This window comes from Diadema setosum, chromosome 1 (assembly GCF_964275005.1).
Source record: "Diadema setosum chromosome 1, eeDiaSeto1, whole genome shotgun sequence".
NCBI lineage: Eukaryota > Metazoa > Echinodermata > Echinoidea > Diadematoida > Diadematidae > Diadema > Diadema setosum.
In genome coordinates, this window is record NC_092685.1 from 19,886,652 (window position 1) to 19,904,348 (window position 17,697).

The 17,697-nt window shown below is 38.3% G+C and overlaps 1 protein-coding gene across 1 annotated transcript in view; it reads left to right on the forward strand.

Moving 5' to 3' along the window:
- Nucleotides 1–17,697, forward strand: part of LOC140234683 (probable gamma-butyrobetaine dioxygenase) — a 116,993-nt gene that overhangs the window by 73,134 nt on the left and 26,162 nt on the right. Inside the window, exon 12 of the mRNA XM_072314721.1 lies at nucleotides 8,033–8,086. Coding sequence (XP_072170822.1) covers nucleotides 8,033–8,086 — 54 coding nt within the window. The remainder of the gene's footprint in view (nucleotides 1–8,032; nucleotides 8,087–17,697) is intronic.

Genomic DNA, 17,697 nt, shown 5'->3' on the forward strand with positions numbered 1-17,697 from the left:
CCTAAACTACTCTTAATCAATTCGAGTATTTCATTTAAAATTTTACGGGGGAATAAAGCTTGTAATTCGTCTCCGAACTTTGCCTTGCAACTAAAGCGGTGCAGAGCATGACTTCAAAGCGTATAGTGGAATGATAGACATCCCATTGTAACGCTCTGAAACCAAACATGTGTTTGCATGAATTACAAACGAGTTGTCTCTCCTTTTCTTATACCTCCCTGTTCTGAAAGGTGGGGCTAAGTACATATGAAAAGAAACGCTGAATACTTGTTTTTCCGTGTTTTCATGATCACATCGAAAATACCTTTATTTAGTATGTTTTAGGCTCTGCTCAAGCTTACTCTTGTATCCCATGGGGCATGTGTTTCTTTGATTCTAGTCTTTGTTAAAGACCCTCTTGTTGTAGTACTTGCGAGAGAGGTGAGCAGATGGTGTTCACAAGAGGTGGAGTTAAAGGAAACCAAAACCCAAAGAGAAATGTGGAGTGAGTGAAAGCAGCAACATATCAGAACACATCAGTAAAAATTTGAGGAAAATCAGACAGTTGATGCAAAAGTTATGAATTTTTAAAGTTTTGGTGTTGGAATCACTGGACAAGGAGACTACTTGAGTTTATGACATGTGTGGACAACACAAGAAAATTCAATATGCTTTCACTTTTCTAGCGTAATGAAAGAGCACTTGACTAACCGCTTTCAGAAAGCAGGGGGAAGTGTCAGTATCAAGTTGACAGAATTTGTAATTTTCATGAAAAATGAATTTTTTTGGAATTCTCTTTGTATTTTCTTTATATTGTTGTCCACACATGACATCATGTACTCTAGTAGTCTCCTTATCTAGTGAATACAACACCAAAACTTTAAATATTAATAACTTTTGCATCGATTGTCCAATTTCCCTCAAGCTTTCACTGATGTGTTCTACTAATGTTGCTGCTTTCACTCAATCCACATTGGGGTTTGGTTTCCCTTAAAGGGACTGTACAGTACTGGTTGAGGTGGGGATTCATGTTTTGAACATTCCTAAGTGAGATGAGAAACCTCTTATGAAATATGAAAGAGCATGTAATTTTAAGAAGGATTCAATGTTTATTTGATGAAAATTGGCTTTCAAATTTCAAAATTTCCAAAGTGATAATAATAAAAGGCGACAGGCTATGCCTTTTACTAGGATCTCTTTGTTTCACCTTGTTTTGGGATATCTCGACCATTTCAAAGCCGATTTTCATCAAATAAACTTTTGATACCCCTTAGAATTGCATGCTCTTGACATCTCATAGAGTGGTTTCTGAATATTTCGCAAAACGTTAAAAGCTAAATCCTCACCTCGACCAGAACTGTACACACCCTTTAAAGCCACCAGTGAGAAGAAAGCTCCAGTGAAAGGGCCTTTTGGGGAGGACCTGTCCAAAGTTATTGACTACACCTTTGAATTCCTGAAGTTTGCTCCCAACCTATCAGATCTATAGGAAGAGGATTATAAATGCGTGTACAACATTTCACACTGATGGCCAGCAGACAAATGCAGCAATTTAATTGGTTGATTTAATCTATCGGCTCAATAATAATCGTGTTTGCAGGTCCCAAAGGGCCCTCGGGCTGATGCGCTCAGCTGCAACAATTGTCCACACTAACAATTGGGGTAGGATTTTTGAAAAGGATAAGGGGAAGTGGGAGGGGAGCAGCCCATTGTCACAGGTAGTTTTAGTGGCCTGGTAGCTGGTATGTAGGCTAACCCCTTCATTTCTGGGGGAATTCCAGGTGTATTGTTTTTAGTCTCGATCTGCTTTATGGGCGTGAGACTATCAACATGTTAGATTCATGCAGTGGAGAATCTGTCAACCCTGGAAAAACAAATAAAGTATAATGCATCCTTTTTGAGAAATGAATAAAACAGACTTCACAAAGAATGTTGTAGATCATGAAGGAATGTCACAGTCTCAATTAAGATTAGTGTATTATGTTATTTAATGCAGATTTCAAATGTTTAACAATGGATAAACCTTGTATAATTTGGCTTGTGAAGGAGAGCTCTAGATCATGTTGCAATGCCTTCTGTTCAGTATCATAGTGACAAAGATTCTAAAGGCCACTTAGCTTTTTCTTGCCAGCCATGCATTCCCTGGTAGGCGATTTTTTGTTTAACTGTGATTATGTCGAACCTCATCAGTCAGTGCTGGATTGACAGATAATCTAATATCACCGCAATTTCCTGCAAAACAACCAATGTTTAGTAATATATATTCTTGTTATTAACTTTATCTGGGGGCACTGTGGCATAGTAGATAAGACTCCCAACTCCCAATCAGAGAACCCAAATTCGATTCCCGCCCAGTGCTTACGTCCTTGGACAAACACCATGTCCCTTTCGACCCAGGTGTGTATAAATGGGTACCTGGCAATGCTAGGGTAATAATAATGACAGGGCCCTCAGGTAGAGCAGTGGAAACACTGAAGAGGCTACCCTGGATGAATAAGACCTTATATTAATAACTTTCATTACGTGGAGGTTTCTCAGTCAGTCCTAAATATTGAATGGTAGATGTGTAATTTACCAGAATGGAAAATGTCCAAATATCTTTTTTTTTTCAGGAATCAATTACAGGGATGCTGAGTTTTACTGTATTGAAGGAAAAAAAAAAAAGAAAGCTGGACTGCTCTATATAGACCATAAACCATTGTTTTTGTAATATTATATATATATATATATATATATATATATATATATATATATTTCACAGGGTTTTTATTTTTCGTGAATTTTGTGGGTCTCATGCTTTTCACAAATTTAACAACACGCTAAAATGCCAGCTCTGCTCCCAACGTGAATGTGATGTGCATACATACATTTCTCTGCTCATTACAGTACTCCATGATCACGAATTCAACCACCGGCGAAATTGTCAGAAAGTCCCAGTTCGCAAAATATTGGGCTTGCTAGATAAATGGGGTGTACAGTGTACTGTTGTAAATTTAAACTGGACCCTAGTGGGGAATTGCACACCGAAGACCTGCTGTTTGTGTAGAGCTTCATTTCAAGTTCCTTGTGTGCATCCTTGAGTATTATGTGTTCGCTTGTGCATATGTGGGAGTGTATAATGTGAATATAATGTTCAGGTAGAACGTGCATGCGTTAGCATATAGTTCTATGAGTGTGATTGATGGTGGAAGAATATACTGTGCCTTCGCCAAGCAAGAGGATGTGGTTGTGATGAATGCTTGATGAGGCAGATGATGACGGTGGCTTGGTTTTCCCCAGTTATCTAGTACCGTGAAAGAGAGCTCATTTTAGATCTAGGTAAAAATTTGTAAGATTTCACAGAAAAAAAAAAAGGGTATTAAGACAAACGACCTTTGAAGATGTCTCCATTGATTCATGGCTTACTCTCTCAATAATAGTCCCTTTTTCTTGTACGCAGTCATTCTATCCTCATACTATGGACTGCATCCGGATTGTTGGCTAGCTGTCTGTTCAGTCTGATTTCAAGTCCGCTCTAGTGGCTTTTTGTCAAAAGACCAGGACGTACGTTCATAAACCATACTTTCTACTCTCATTTGATTTACGTATATGTTTGTCCTTCCATTGCCATATCCAGTCGTGACATTGGATTCTACACCCATTCAGAAATGTTCCATTCCTAGGATAAATGGCCTCTCCCCATGCTATATAGTCTGTGTGTCAGATCTTTTTGATGAATCATATGGTTTCTTGGGCATCATTCAGTGCTCAAGGTCACTAGTTGATTCTCTTGCTTTCTTTCTTGTCGCATTCGGTTCAATCAACTCCAAATTTCCATACAAGTTCTGCAAGTTGAGATAGCAGTGTGGACGATCAGTCGTTTAAAAAATAAAAAAAGATTAAAGATTTGCAACCGTCCCCGTGACGAGGGCTCCAATGTGAACACGGAGTTGTTGTTGTTGGGTTTTTTTTTTTTTGTGGGGGAGAGGTAAGTTTGCAAGTATGAATGCACATAGGTGTAGGTGGTCAGTGGGTGTACATAAGTGGTCAGTATTTCTCATCTAACAGAGATATTTCATTGTAGATTGTTGGATGTTGTACTCATACTGGAATTACTTATGCATTTATTGACTCAAGCTGTTAAAAAAGGAAATTTGTTAGACATATCTAGAAAATATATCTAATAACAAAGACTAAGTTGCGATATTCTGCCTTAGTTTTTAATAGTGCTGTGTCTGATTCTGAGAAAGACTTGGTAGGGGTATTTGGGTTTGACAGCTTCTCTAGCTGTAGTAAATCCATTCAATATTCTTGTGTTCTGAGCAAAAACAAGCAAAAAAACTTTTGATATATATTCTACTTTTTGATCTAAAATTAGCTTCACTTGATGACAAAGCTCAGTCTTTAGATAAGAAAGTTTACTTTCTCTAGCACCAAAACCCCACCCCTTTAAAAAGAAGGAAAAAGATTAATGAATAATCATTGGAGGAAAAAGGCAATACTGTGTATCCTCGGTTAATAGCTGTACTTAGCCCAAAATATATCAAACCATGCAAGTTTAAGATTTTTTTTTTTCTGAAGACTTTCTGACAAGCCATTCCATCAACACATATAGATTTCTATACTCAATGCGTCTTAATATGGAAAACCGGATCTTATTAAGCATTTATTAGGTGCTTTGTGGAGCAAGGCTTTAATAGGCAAACTAATTCTGGTTATCAGAAACACTCTTGTCTGTGATTTTTTTCAGGCCTCCACCACTAAGTGTCCCCAAAGGCATTATGTTTCTTGAGTTGTCTGTCTGTCCACCCATCCATCCTTCCGTCCGTAATGTTGTAGACAGCCTAACTAAAAATCTGTTTAAGGTATTCTAATGAAACTTGGCATGTATATGTATGAGTGGGCGAAGTTGTGCCTTTCAGATTTTGGGTTTGTTTGTTTGTTTGTTCATTTCCATCTGAGAAGATGGCTAAATAGCCCATATTCAGCTACGTTAAGCTGGTCTTCCATGGGGTCCAGGTGGATGTGAGGTGGGACCACTTCACCGGGTTAGACACCCTGCTCTTTGCGATGAATGAATGAAGCGGGATCTTTTACGTGCATGAGTTGTTACTCTCTCATACACGGGACCTCCATTTTATGTCCTATCCGAGGGTGCACATGTTCAAGGTCAGAGGTCAACGGTCAAGGTCAAATTCTCAAAATTGTGCTATTTCCCCCATAAATCTATGCAATGCCTGAAGGTATTTTCTTGAAACTTACTGTATACATGTATTGCCTGATAAAAATTCTCTAGAGAAAGTTTTGGGTCATATTTCACTTCCAGTCAGCAGAGAGCATCTGAACAGTATGTAACTTAAAAAAAAGAATGGAAACATATACAAACATGATTGCAAAGGAGATTTCTTTTTTTTTTTTTTCTTTTTTGTAAAATGTCACAGACTTATATAGAGTTTTCTTTATGTGATTTGATCCCCAGGTATGACCTTGACAGAGGTTTATGACCTTGCAGAATTCATAGTTCAATGTCCTTTTTCGCTTTTGTCCTCCGGCAATTTCCTGATTACACTGATAATCAGATCTTGATTATCAATGTAAAATTTACCCAAATTTCAAAGGAGAGAAATATCAGGAGTCTTGGAGACAACATGTAAAAACATATTCTTCTTTTTTTAATGCTACCAGAGCAATCCCCAGTGTTATTTGAATCTGTAATGTGAAATCTCAGTACTGTGTCACTGCTAAATATAGCTACAGTGAATGTGTATCATATATGCAGTATGGCGAGCAAACACCATCATGTGTGCGACTTTCGTATTAAAGCTTGCCAGAATTGGATAATGGATATCTGCTGGTTTTTCCCCTAAATACATAATATAATATTCATAATTCAAGTTTACACCAGTGTGCAAAGCTAAAGCATCAAACAGCAAGAAGTCTCTGAGACATCCTTCCTATTTGTGGTATTTGGTTTTTTTTAAGTGAAAACATAGTTTTGGTAAGGGTTTGAGAACCCGTCTGGCACCATTTCATATTTGCTTCCAATATATCGAAAGAGTCTACCAAGAAACTTACCTGGCTGACGCGATTTGACGGGATGATAAGTCATTTTGGAGTATTTTGAGATAAAAAATAAACCGACTTTTATTCCAGAAGGATCCAGACTAACTCGGTCTCAGGGAAAACTCGACCCTATTTCAGACAATTTACACACAGTTCGTAATCACCATATTCTACTGTTTATTAATTGAACAGACAGGAAAGTGCGTGCTAATATGTACAAAGACAAATGGACAGCGCGCGGTCCTCAAGCGTATTTCGCTCATCACCTGAGTTGCTGAGACGCGCTGGTTTTGAAGTTGTTGTTGTTTATCAAGTGTCTTTGTTTGTTTTTAGAGGTGCTTGATAGGCGCACACTAATTTTGCATGCGCGCCAAAGAGGTTTTTTTGATGCGCGCGTTGTATCAACTCGGACCATTACTACGAAAAGCCAGAACGCGAAGCGCTATACAGGCCGCTCCCATAGTACAACACTGTACAATCCAGAGGTGCAACCAAAACAACTCAGCCCGCCGTCAAAGCGAGGTCGAGTTGTGCCCGAGTCCGAGTTTAGCGTGACCCCGTTCGTTTTGGTTAATATTTCGCATTTTCGTCGTTACCTATCGAATATCTTGTTATTTCAGCGTTATTCCGCACATTTCTTAGGCATACGTTCACATTTGGGAGCGAAATTTGACAACTTTTGCAGGCGTACCAGAACTATGTTTTGGCTTTAATGGCTAGAGGGGGAAACTACCCCAGGCATGTATCATGTGGTTTCAGCAAATGCAGAAATGCTAGAAGAATACATTTGTGAAGTCTGAAGAGAATCAGACAATGCATTCTAAAGTTACTGAATTTCAACAATTTGTTAAAATCCATGAGCCATCATCACTTTATTATAAAAAAATCTATAAATAAGCCACATTCGCACTTACAAAATAGCGGGATGCCGATCGCGTTCCAAATCTCAAGATTTTTTGCAAGCGTTCATATTCCCAGAAATGGTAGGTTAGCAATCGCGCTCCAAAGCTCAAGATTTTTTGCAAGCATTCACAGATGCATAAATGACCCACTAGTTGCCGATCGATGAATTAATAAATCTATTGTTCTTGCTCCTTACAGTGGTGTGGAAATCTCTATATGTTTTCTTTATATTGCTCCACTTCTTTGACATTACAAGCTGCTAGCCTTCTTGCTTGTGCTGTGCTAAAGCAAATACAAGAATGCTATCAAGCCTCATTTTTAATGTTTGTTTTACAAGCTGATAGACGTCTGCTCCATCAACATTCATGTTGATTTCATCACATTTGATAAGATTTGCACATTGCGTGTGCAGTGTTGACATTGAAATAGAAGATACACCTTCGTCTGAAGTAGGATTCAAACCTGCATAGGTTCGAATCCTGCCTGAGTATGTATACCCATGATTTCTTTTGTCACAGCTAATGCTAAAACACTGATCAATTCAGGACTTATTTACATTGGTGTAGGACAATTTGTCAATCAGCTCCAATTAAAGGGTCTGTACAGTTCTGGTTCAGGTGAGGATTTTAATAGCTTTTAACGTTTTGCGAGATATTCAGAAACCACTCTATGAGATTTTAAAGAGCATGCAATTCTAGGGGTTTTGAAATGGCTGAGATATCCCAAAACGAGGTGAAACAAAGAGATCTTAATAAAATGCGTGGCCTGTCGCCTTTTATTATTATCACTTTTTTTGATATCTCAGCCATTTGAAAACCAATTTTCATCAAATAAACTTTAAATCCTTCTTAAAATTACATGCTCTTTCATATTTCATAAGAGGTTTGTCATTATCTCACTTAGGAATGTTCAAAATGTGAATTCCCACCTCAACCAGTACTGTATAGTCCCTTTAAAAAAGAAACAACAACAAAAACAACAACAAAACAACTCAAGGGAAGAATTATGTGAATTTGAATTCGTATGAAGTGTTAAGAAAAAGCTAAGTATTTTCCACTAGTTACTCAATTCATCTATCCATTGTCCCTTTGTTATTGGTCTTCCTTAGATAACTGCTGTCACGTGGTCACCACCATTTGAAGGCCCCCTGTTTGTTCCAGAGGTGAGTCTTTTTTCTTTTCCCACTGACTTTTTGAAATTTAGCAATTTTAAGAAGCTTAACTCGCAAACAAGGCAGTCTGAAAAAGAGCAATGACATGAAAAACTACGTGAACATTTATAACTGAGACGAGTTACAGTCTGTACTTGATACGAAAGATCTGTTATCGGTCATTATAAAATGGGTTCAAGAATGTAGCCAATTGGAAGCGCTGAAATGAGTCACGTGTGCGTGTATTAATTTCTCACTAACATGCACGGCCTGACGTCACAATGTTTACACTAGCAGTGCACACTCAATCAGTTGTTACAAGTGCGTCGTGCGCTACTATACGCGCTGTCAATCCTGTAAACAACTTCTAGTTCGGGCTGCCGGCCGGCCTTTCTTGTGTGCATAACAATGTGTGGCGTACGTATACCCTTATACGTACAGTACTTATATGTACGGGATTTCCGAGTGCGACGTGCGTAAATGTTTGGGACGAACATCTTCGGACATCTTGACACTTGAGCGAGTGCTACATGTAGCTGACTGGTATTGACCCACAAAGGTATGTGAAAAATGCTGTTAGTTTTCGACCCATTTTATAAAACAAATGATGTACAGGATTATTTCGTGGCGTTAGTGGAGATGCAGCTCACTCTCGGGTATTTACAATGTAGTGCAACATGCACTCGGCTTCGCCTCGTGCATGTTTCACAATTGTAAATACACTCGAGTGCGCTACATCTCCACTAACGCACTCTATCCTGTGCATCATTTGTATACTAACGATCACCATCTTTAAAGGGGCGCGATAGGACATGTAAACCAAGATACAGAATTAAGTATTTTATACATTTCGCTCTTATTTATGCAGGCAGGATGGCATCTGATGAAGAAGTTGTTATTTTAAGAACAATCCATGTAACATACAATGTACTTTATGTGTATGCAAAATATGGGGGCAACAGGGCTTGGATCAACCAGGATAGAAATATATAGATATTTGATTTTTTTATTGTAATTTCCACAGCCAAGATGACGACAGATCAAGAAGTCATTATTTTAATGAGACGTCAAAATGTTCAAAATTTTAGGGAGATAGGGCATACGCTTCCAAAGATATACTGGAATATATTCCAAGGTACAAAGATGAGTACTTTTTACCTTTGACCCTAACTTACGACGTAGCCAAGATCTGATCAAAAAGTTGTTATTTCATAAAAGGATCCATTTTACATGGTCTATCTATGCAAAATATGGGGGTGATAGGGCATGAGAGATGGAAGCTTACACACATCAAGAGCTTCATCATACCCTGTGTAGTTTCTTCCCAAGATGATCCAAAGTGCTCTCTTCTGTACAAATTCAATTTTGTCAACTTGCACTTCTGTTAGCAAAGTGTGCCAAACTGGGCATGCATACTTAAAGGGAAAGTACAGTATTGGTGGAGATGAGAATTGGGCTTTTAACTTTTTGCGAGATATCAAGAAGACACTTATGAAATAGTACAGAGCATACCATTTTAAGAGGAATTCAAAGTTTGTTTGATGAAAATTGGGTTAGGAATGACTGAAACATCCAAAAACAAAGAAAAACAAAGCAATCGTAATAAAGTGTGGGTCCCACACTTATCAGAATCGCTCTGTTTTGGATATCTCAGCCATTTTAAAACCAATTTTCATCAAATTGATTGATTGATTGATTGATTTTATTTCTGCCTTTTTGCAAATCACACATAACAAAAGAATACACATATTTAGAAATTAACGTTACACAACATTTAAGCAAGCATATACTGTCTTGCAAATTGATTCAAGGTACATAATACACACTATGAACATGACAGTATTCAATGTATAAGACGTGTAGCATATCATTCACAAAAAAAAAAAAAAAGAGTTCGGAGGCGAATCGTTAAATCAACACTTGTAGAGTATGTAAATAATAATTGATTATTCATTCGGAGTATATCACGTCGTTTCATTAAACAAATTGTAGAAAAAAAAAGAATATAACAGAGGGGATTTGAATAAATTGATTTTTAAAATTCAGTATTTTTTTTTTGGTTATTATAATAACAGAAAAGCAGGAGACCGCAATCATAAACAGCAGCTTGACATGGATTTTAAAACCAATTTTCATCAAATAACGTTGAATTCCTCATGGAATTACATACTCTTTCATATTTCATAAGATGTTTCTCATTATCTCACCAAAAATGTTAGAAACCTGAAATTAGGTCTCAACCAAAACTATACGATTCCTTTGATATATGTTCATATTCTCATTTGTACACTGATCCTTTCAGTCTTTCAGTGGGTACTGCTGATCAGTTTTATATTGTCGAGCACACCAGAGGTGAGGGGAGACTAAAGGGGGTATCTCACTGAGCGGCGAACGAATTTGGGAATTCGCCAGGGTTCGTAAATGGTTGCAAAAGGTTCGTTAACATTCGCAAGAAAGTTTGCAAACGGTTTTTATTGTCGCAAACAGTTTTTCTTGTCGCAAAGAAATTTTGAACATGTTCAGAATTTCTTTGCGAACCTTTGCGAATTTGTACTTTCGCTAACAGTTGCAAACATTCGCAAACATTCGCAAAACACTCGTAAGAATTCGCAAACGGTCGTAATACGGTGTCGCTAACGTTTTTATATGATTCGCCACTGCTAGCGAACAAGTAACCACATGGTTCCTATATAAAAGCTTCTGAAACAGACAAGGTTCCTCTCTAAGAAAGTTCTTGAAGCTCTTGACATCTCCATCATGATTGTAATTGCTTCAAAAGCTTTTCATATTGACTAAAGTCTGTCCTCGGCAACAAGCACTCTCTGACTCTCTTTCTTTTCTTCTTCCTTTCTTGTTTTTCTTTATTTTATTTCTCTTATGCTGCACAACAGTGTTCACTCTTGAAGGAGTGAATTACAGAAAAGAGTGAGTTTTGAGTGAAATTGGAGTGAATTTTGAGTGAAAATATCTATTTTCACTCATTTTGGAGTGACCTCAGGGATCACTCGAAAATCTTGGAGTGATCCCTGAAGTCACTCCAAAATGAGTGAAAATGAACATTTTCAGTCCAAAATCACTCTAATTTCACTTGAAACTCACTCTTTTCTGTTATTCACTTCTTCAAGAGTGAACATTTTCACTCTTTCTTTTTTAGAGAGAATAGCTGTAGCAGCAGCCTGACAAAGCAGCTCTTCAAGGATAGCAACACCTTGAGCCTCTTCTTGGCAGAAATTTATTTCCATATCCTGGAAATCCATCTTGAACGGTTGTCACAAGAGATCTGAATTCAGTGGAAGGTTTCATGTCGTTTTATGGGTCTTACTATACACAATCACCTGGTACTTTTCTAGGTCCAAGAACATTCGCAAAATTGTCGCAAAGGATTTGCAAACAGTTGCTAATATTTGCCAAACTGTCGCTAACATTTGCAAAATTGTCGCTAACATTTGCTAACATTCGCTAATAGTCGCCACCTGTGTTCGCAAACACTTTCGCAAACATTCGCTAAAGTGTTGCTAATTGTCGCTAAACATCGCTAAAGGTCGCTAACTGTCGCTAATGACAGAAGCTAACTTTGATTTTTCGCAAACATTCGTCAGAAAAGTTGGCGAATCTCAAATTCGCTACGTTTGCAAACGTTCGCCGCTCAGTGAGATACCAGCTTAAGGGATCGCCTGTGGCGTCTGTCCGTCCGTCGTCCATCCGTCCGTCATCTGTCCGTAACGCTACAAAAACTTCAAATAACTCTTTACTCTGGGCTTCAATTGCAATCAAACTTCGAGAGAAGAGGGGTCATACACGTTTTACCATATATGAAGGTCACCTCAAGGTCAAAGCTCACAGGCAGGGGTCAATGAACTTTAGGGCCCAATGTTAAGTTTTTATGGCGCATTTCTATTATGGATCATAACTTTTGATCCATAACTCCATTTGTGACTAAACTTGGATGGTAGATGTCCCTTGGGGAGTGGATGGTCACCACAAGGTCAATGGTCACAAGCATGGGTCAGCGAACTTTTAGAGCCCAATGTTAAGTTTTTATGGCGCATTTCTATTATGGGTCATAACTTTTGATCCATAGGTCCGCTTGTGACCAAACTCGGATGGTAGATGTCCCTTGGGGAGTTGAAGGTCACCACAAGTTCAAAGGTCACAGACAGGGGTCAACAAACTTTTAGGGCCCAATGTTAAGTTTTTACGGCGCATTTCAATTATGGCTCTTAACTTTTTATCCCTTTGTCCATTTGGGACCAAACTTGAATGGTAAATGTCCTTTGGGGAGTTGAAGGTCACCACCAGGTCAAAGGTCATAGGCGGGTCAATGAATTTCCGGAAAGTAGATTAACATTAATTTTTTCTACGTGAATGGGCGAGACACAATTTGGCACTTGCCTTGTATCTATACATGAACTGAATAAATGTGTTTTGCAAGATACAAACTACATTATTTTTCATCTTTGACTCTAATTTACACAGCCATGATGGTGTTTTTGTCGAGCCCACCGGAGGTGTGGGGAGACTAAGGGATCGCCTGCGGCGTCTGGCCGTCCGTCCTTCCGTCGTCTGTCCGTCCATCCGTCGTCTGTCCGTAACGCTACAAAAACTTCAATAACTCTTTACTCTGGGCTTCAATTGCAATCAAACTTCGAGGGAAGAGGGGTCATACAAAGTTTCACATTTTACCATATATGAAGGTCACCTCAAGGTCAAAGCTCACAGGCAGGGGTCAACAAACTTTTAGAGCCCAATGTTAAGATGTTATGGCGCGTTTCTATTATGGGTCATAACTTTTGATCCATAACTCCATTTGTGACTAAACTTGGATGCTAGATGTCCCTTGGGGAGTGGATGATTACCACAAGGTCAAAGGTCACAAGCAGGGGTCAACGGACTTTAAGAGCCCAAAGTTAAGTTTTTATGGCGCGTTTCTATTATGGGTCATAACTTTTGATCCGTAGGTCCATTTGTGACTAAACTTGGATGGTAGATGTCCCTTGGGGAGTGGATGATCACCACAAGGTCAAAGGTCACAAGCAGGGGTCAACAAACTTTTAGAGCCCAATGTTAAGTTTTTATGGCGCATTTCTATTATGGGTCATAACTTTTGATCCATAACTCCATTTGTGACTAAACTTGGATGGTAGATGTCCCTTGGGGAGTGGATGGTCACCACAAGGTCAATGGTCACAAGCATGGGTCAACAAACTTTTAGAGCCCAATGTTAAGTTTTTATGGCGCGTTTCTATTATGGGTCATAACTTTTGATCCATAGGTCCGTTTGTGAGCAAACTTGGATGGTAGATGTTCCTTGGGGAGTGGATGGTCACCACAAGGTCAAAGGTCACAGGCAGGGGTCAACGAACTATAAGGGCCAAATGTTAAGTTTTTACGGTGCGTTTCTTTTTTGCCATAAATTTTTACCCTTTTATATCTCTTTTTATCTGTTATATCTCTTTTTTTTATCTGTTATATCCCATTCTCGTACAATTTCTTGTACGTGAATGGGCGAGACACTTTATGGCACTTGCCTTGTTTTAAGAAGTTGCTATTTTTCAAGATGATGCGGATGACAGGATGTATGCGCAGAATTTCTACCGGCCTGCATAACACCATATCGTGTTAGATTGATGTGAAGATAGGTTTGTATTCTCCATATTAATATCATGCAATTCCATACAAAAATGTATATATATCTTTGCTTTATTTTGCACACAAAAATTTTTTGAAAGATTCAAAACATATGCAAATGATATTTAAGTCATTTTGGAGCATTTCTTTTAAATTTGATGTGCATATATGACCAATTATGATAGCCAGACTAATGATGATAATACAAGACAATTTAACATGAGTTGAACTCCATGCCTTCCAAAAATGATATAAAAATCATTTTAAGTTCTGAAGACATGATCAATCATCTGATGTTTCCTCAAAATCACAAAATGGTGCCTATATGAAGTCATGCATGAGTGATCGCAATAACAATTAATAAATACATTAAACATGAGCATGTGAAATGGCTGTGGAAATTTGCAGTGAATAAGCCAGTCCAGAGTTAGCTCATGGGCACATTGGTATGAGCGACCTTTCTTTTTTCTCAGTCGGGTAGACCAGGCATCCAGTACGGCGCGGACAAGATGCGGACAAGACCCGGAAAGCAAATTTGGTATTCCGCACTCATTCGGCAAACTCTCCGCACGTTCCTGGTAGTGTCCGTTCACTGTCCTAAACATGTCCGGGCGTTTCCACATCTTCGGGAGAAAGAAAAATTTCCGCGTCCAAATTTTGATCAAGACCAAAATTTGGAAGCGGAAATGATCTTCCTGAGACCCTCGGCAGCTTGTCCTGAGGACATCGTCAGGACATCCCGCCTGTCCGTAACCCTTCCGCTCCTTCCACAAACACTCCTGAAAGAATCCCATGGTGTGGGAAAGCTTCGTGAATGAAAGTGGAAGACACCAGGAATGTTTTAGGACAGACTGACATTTCGGTCAAAGACCTTTATCAAAATAAATCTGAACTTAAACAATTTGATGCAAGAAACTAAGAAGACACAGGAGTTGCCAAGATACAAATGATAATAGCAAAAAGCTGGCTGGACTCAAGGTATAAGAGCTAGGGAGTGACGCCAATAATTGTTAGAGCCAACAATTTTTTGGCTCCTGCCGTGTTTATATGACTGTTTTTGTCCCCGCCAAACAAGTTCGAGCAGGGGAGTATGAAACGGGCTCCGTACGTGTGTGTGTCCGTGTGTCTGTCTGTGTGTGCATCCATGTGTGATCAAAATGTTTAATTTGCTACTTCTCTGTCATTTATGAGCCAATTTTGATTCTGTTTGCTTTATATGATAGCACTACATGGGAGCTTTGAAACTTCTACACAGAATTTCAGTTGTGACCTTTGACCTATATTGTACATTTTGCTACAAAATGCTACTCCTTCGCCATTTCTAACCCGATTTCGATTCCGTTTGCTTTATGTGGTAGCACTAGCTGAGGGCTTCAAAACTTCCACACAGAATTTTGACCTTTGACTTCTTTGACCTTTGACCTTGATTTTTGACCTGTATTGTACATTTTGCTACAAAATGCTACTCCTTCACCATTTCTAACACGATTTCGATTCCGTTTGCTTTATGTGATGGCACTAGGTGAGGGCTTCAAAACTTCTACACAGAATTTTGAACTTTGACTTCTTTGTCCTTGATTTTTGACCTGTATTGTACATTTTGCTACAAAATGCTACTCCTTCGCCATTTCTAACCCGATTTCGATTCCGTTTGCTTTGTGTGATGGCACTAGGTGAGGGCTTCAAAACTTCTACACAGAATTTTGACCTTTGACTTTTTTGACCTTTGACCTTGATTTTTGACCTGTATTGTACATTGGCTACAAAATGCTACTTCCGGCGGGGACATATATTACGCACCGCGTAATTTCTGCTTTTCCTTGTTACTCTTGATATCTATTTACTACACAACTGGGAAAGCATCCATTTCATTATTTTGCATTGGATATATTAACAGTCTCTTTTTATTGGTATTGCCAAATACCAGTTCTGCTGTCAGGTGGATGTACATTAATAATCATTACATCACAGATGCTAGTCCCAGAGAATTTTTAAATAAACATTTGTGTTGGTACGAATGACCTTTTTCTGCTCATGCGCAAAGTGGAACTCCAAACTGGCTACATGTATATGTATTTGTACGTCAGCTTAACATGGTTGGCTGGCTGGAAAGGTATTTGGTGAATCTGCCTGCATATAACAGCAGTTTTATTTTATGGGTAGAAGGGGAACACCCACTTATTTCTAATTCTGAATGGAAGAAACAGCTCCTGCTTTGTCATGCTCATATAGGACATAATATCCTCCAACAATTCCTATTGAGAAAGAGGAATGGTGTACAGTCTGACCTCCTGCCATATCTTATCCACACTTCTCTATCATTCGAAAGTATTTGCGCAGTGGAGACAAAAAAGGGGGGATTTCAAACTCAATTAAAATTTCTACAAATTTCATGCGAATTACATGTGATGTCTCCCACAGAAACACGTTATGAATTTTACATTTTAAATATTTCAATTTCCTTCAAAGATTTACTATAATTCTAAAAGGCCAGCTTTGATTACATCACTGTAGTAGTGGTGTGCGTTATGTACCTAGCCACCACTAAAGTTGACTGCTTCTGTGTGCATGTATGTTGTTTCTGGCCAAATCGCCTATCAGGACCGGCATTTGGTCCAAACATGACTGGATAACAGAGGTTGGACTGTACCGGTGTCTTCCTTTGAATCTGGAATGATCCATAAGACTGCTTTCAGCCTAACAGTTTTTTTCTTTCAAGTTATTCTTTGTATCATGTAATAATGATATTCCTCTTGTAGTTTTATGTTGAAATTTCAAACAAATGAATAAATTGTTAATAATAGTAATGATAATAATGATAATAATAATAATAACAATAATGATAATGATTTTCCTATGAAAAGTTATATTTATGGAAAAAAAAAGGAAATCAAAGTAAATATTCACACTTTCTGTGAATGACCTTGTATAAAATCCTTTATATTGCAGAGAAACAGATGAGCAGATTTGTGACTTACTAGTAATTGTCCATATGTTTCACTTTTTTTTACCTCACCTGTTTATGAAAAGTGGGATTCTTGCCAGAATTCTTGCTGAATTTACGAGAAAATTATTTAGTTTTGCTCTCACATTTACTCAAAGGAAGAAAAACTCTCTGATGCTATGCAAGACCAGTCATGAGATTTGTTTTTTTTTTCCTCTGATAACTGTAGTCACAAGATTTTTGAAACCATGTGCCTTACTAGTTACAAATGTATGAAAAGATGCTTCAAGTTCGTACTAAAATATAAACTTTGGATAGAGATTTTCCTCAGTTTTAAAAACATGTGCCTTTCTGCAAAATGCATGCTATTGCTCAAGAACCAGAGGGATGATGATTCCTTGGTGTGTGTATCCGAGCATTTAAGCCCTTTTGCCTCTTGAATATGTGACCCATCATTACCTTTCTCTGTTAAAAGTCACAAAGCTCAAAGAAATGTAATTTAACATCAACTACAAGTTTTTGGAAATAAAGTATAACAAGTTGTCATGATTTCAAATGGAATGCTTGCAGTCTGGAGAATTGAAATAATGGTAGAATAAGGAAGTCAATGGTCAGACTGACTTAAAGAAAAGAAAGAAAAAAAAGCTTTTCAGGCTTTTGCAGCTCAAAAATGCCAGACTTGTCCCTCAATCAAAAACAGTTGTCTTGAAAGACAATAGGCGTGTCTTCATCAGCCCGAAGTTCAAACTAGCGGGACATTTTGCGGTCTTAGAAAATAGCCCGATAGAGCGAATGTGCGTCTTCATCAGCTCGAACAGCCTACTTCGGGAAATTAGTCCGAAAATTGACGCATGCGCACTTTGCATCATTACTCTGCCTAGCTCACTGTTCAAAAGTGGATTTCCCCGCTCAAAATCTCCTACAACACCGTATGTACGATACTACAACCAGGAAGGTGAGCAGTACAGCAAATTCTCTCCAAAGGGATATTAATAACGCTACTCTTCTGTCCAGTGACACATCTTATATGAAATGAAAGAATTGCAATGTT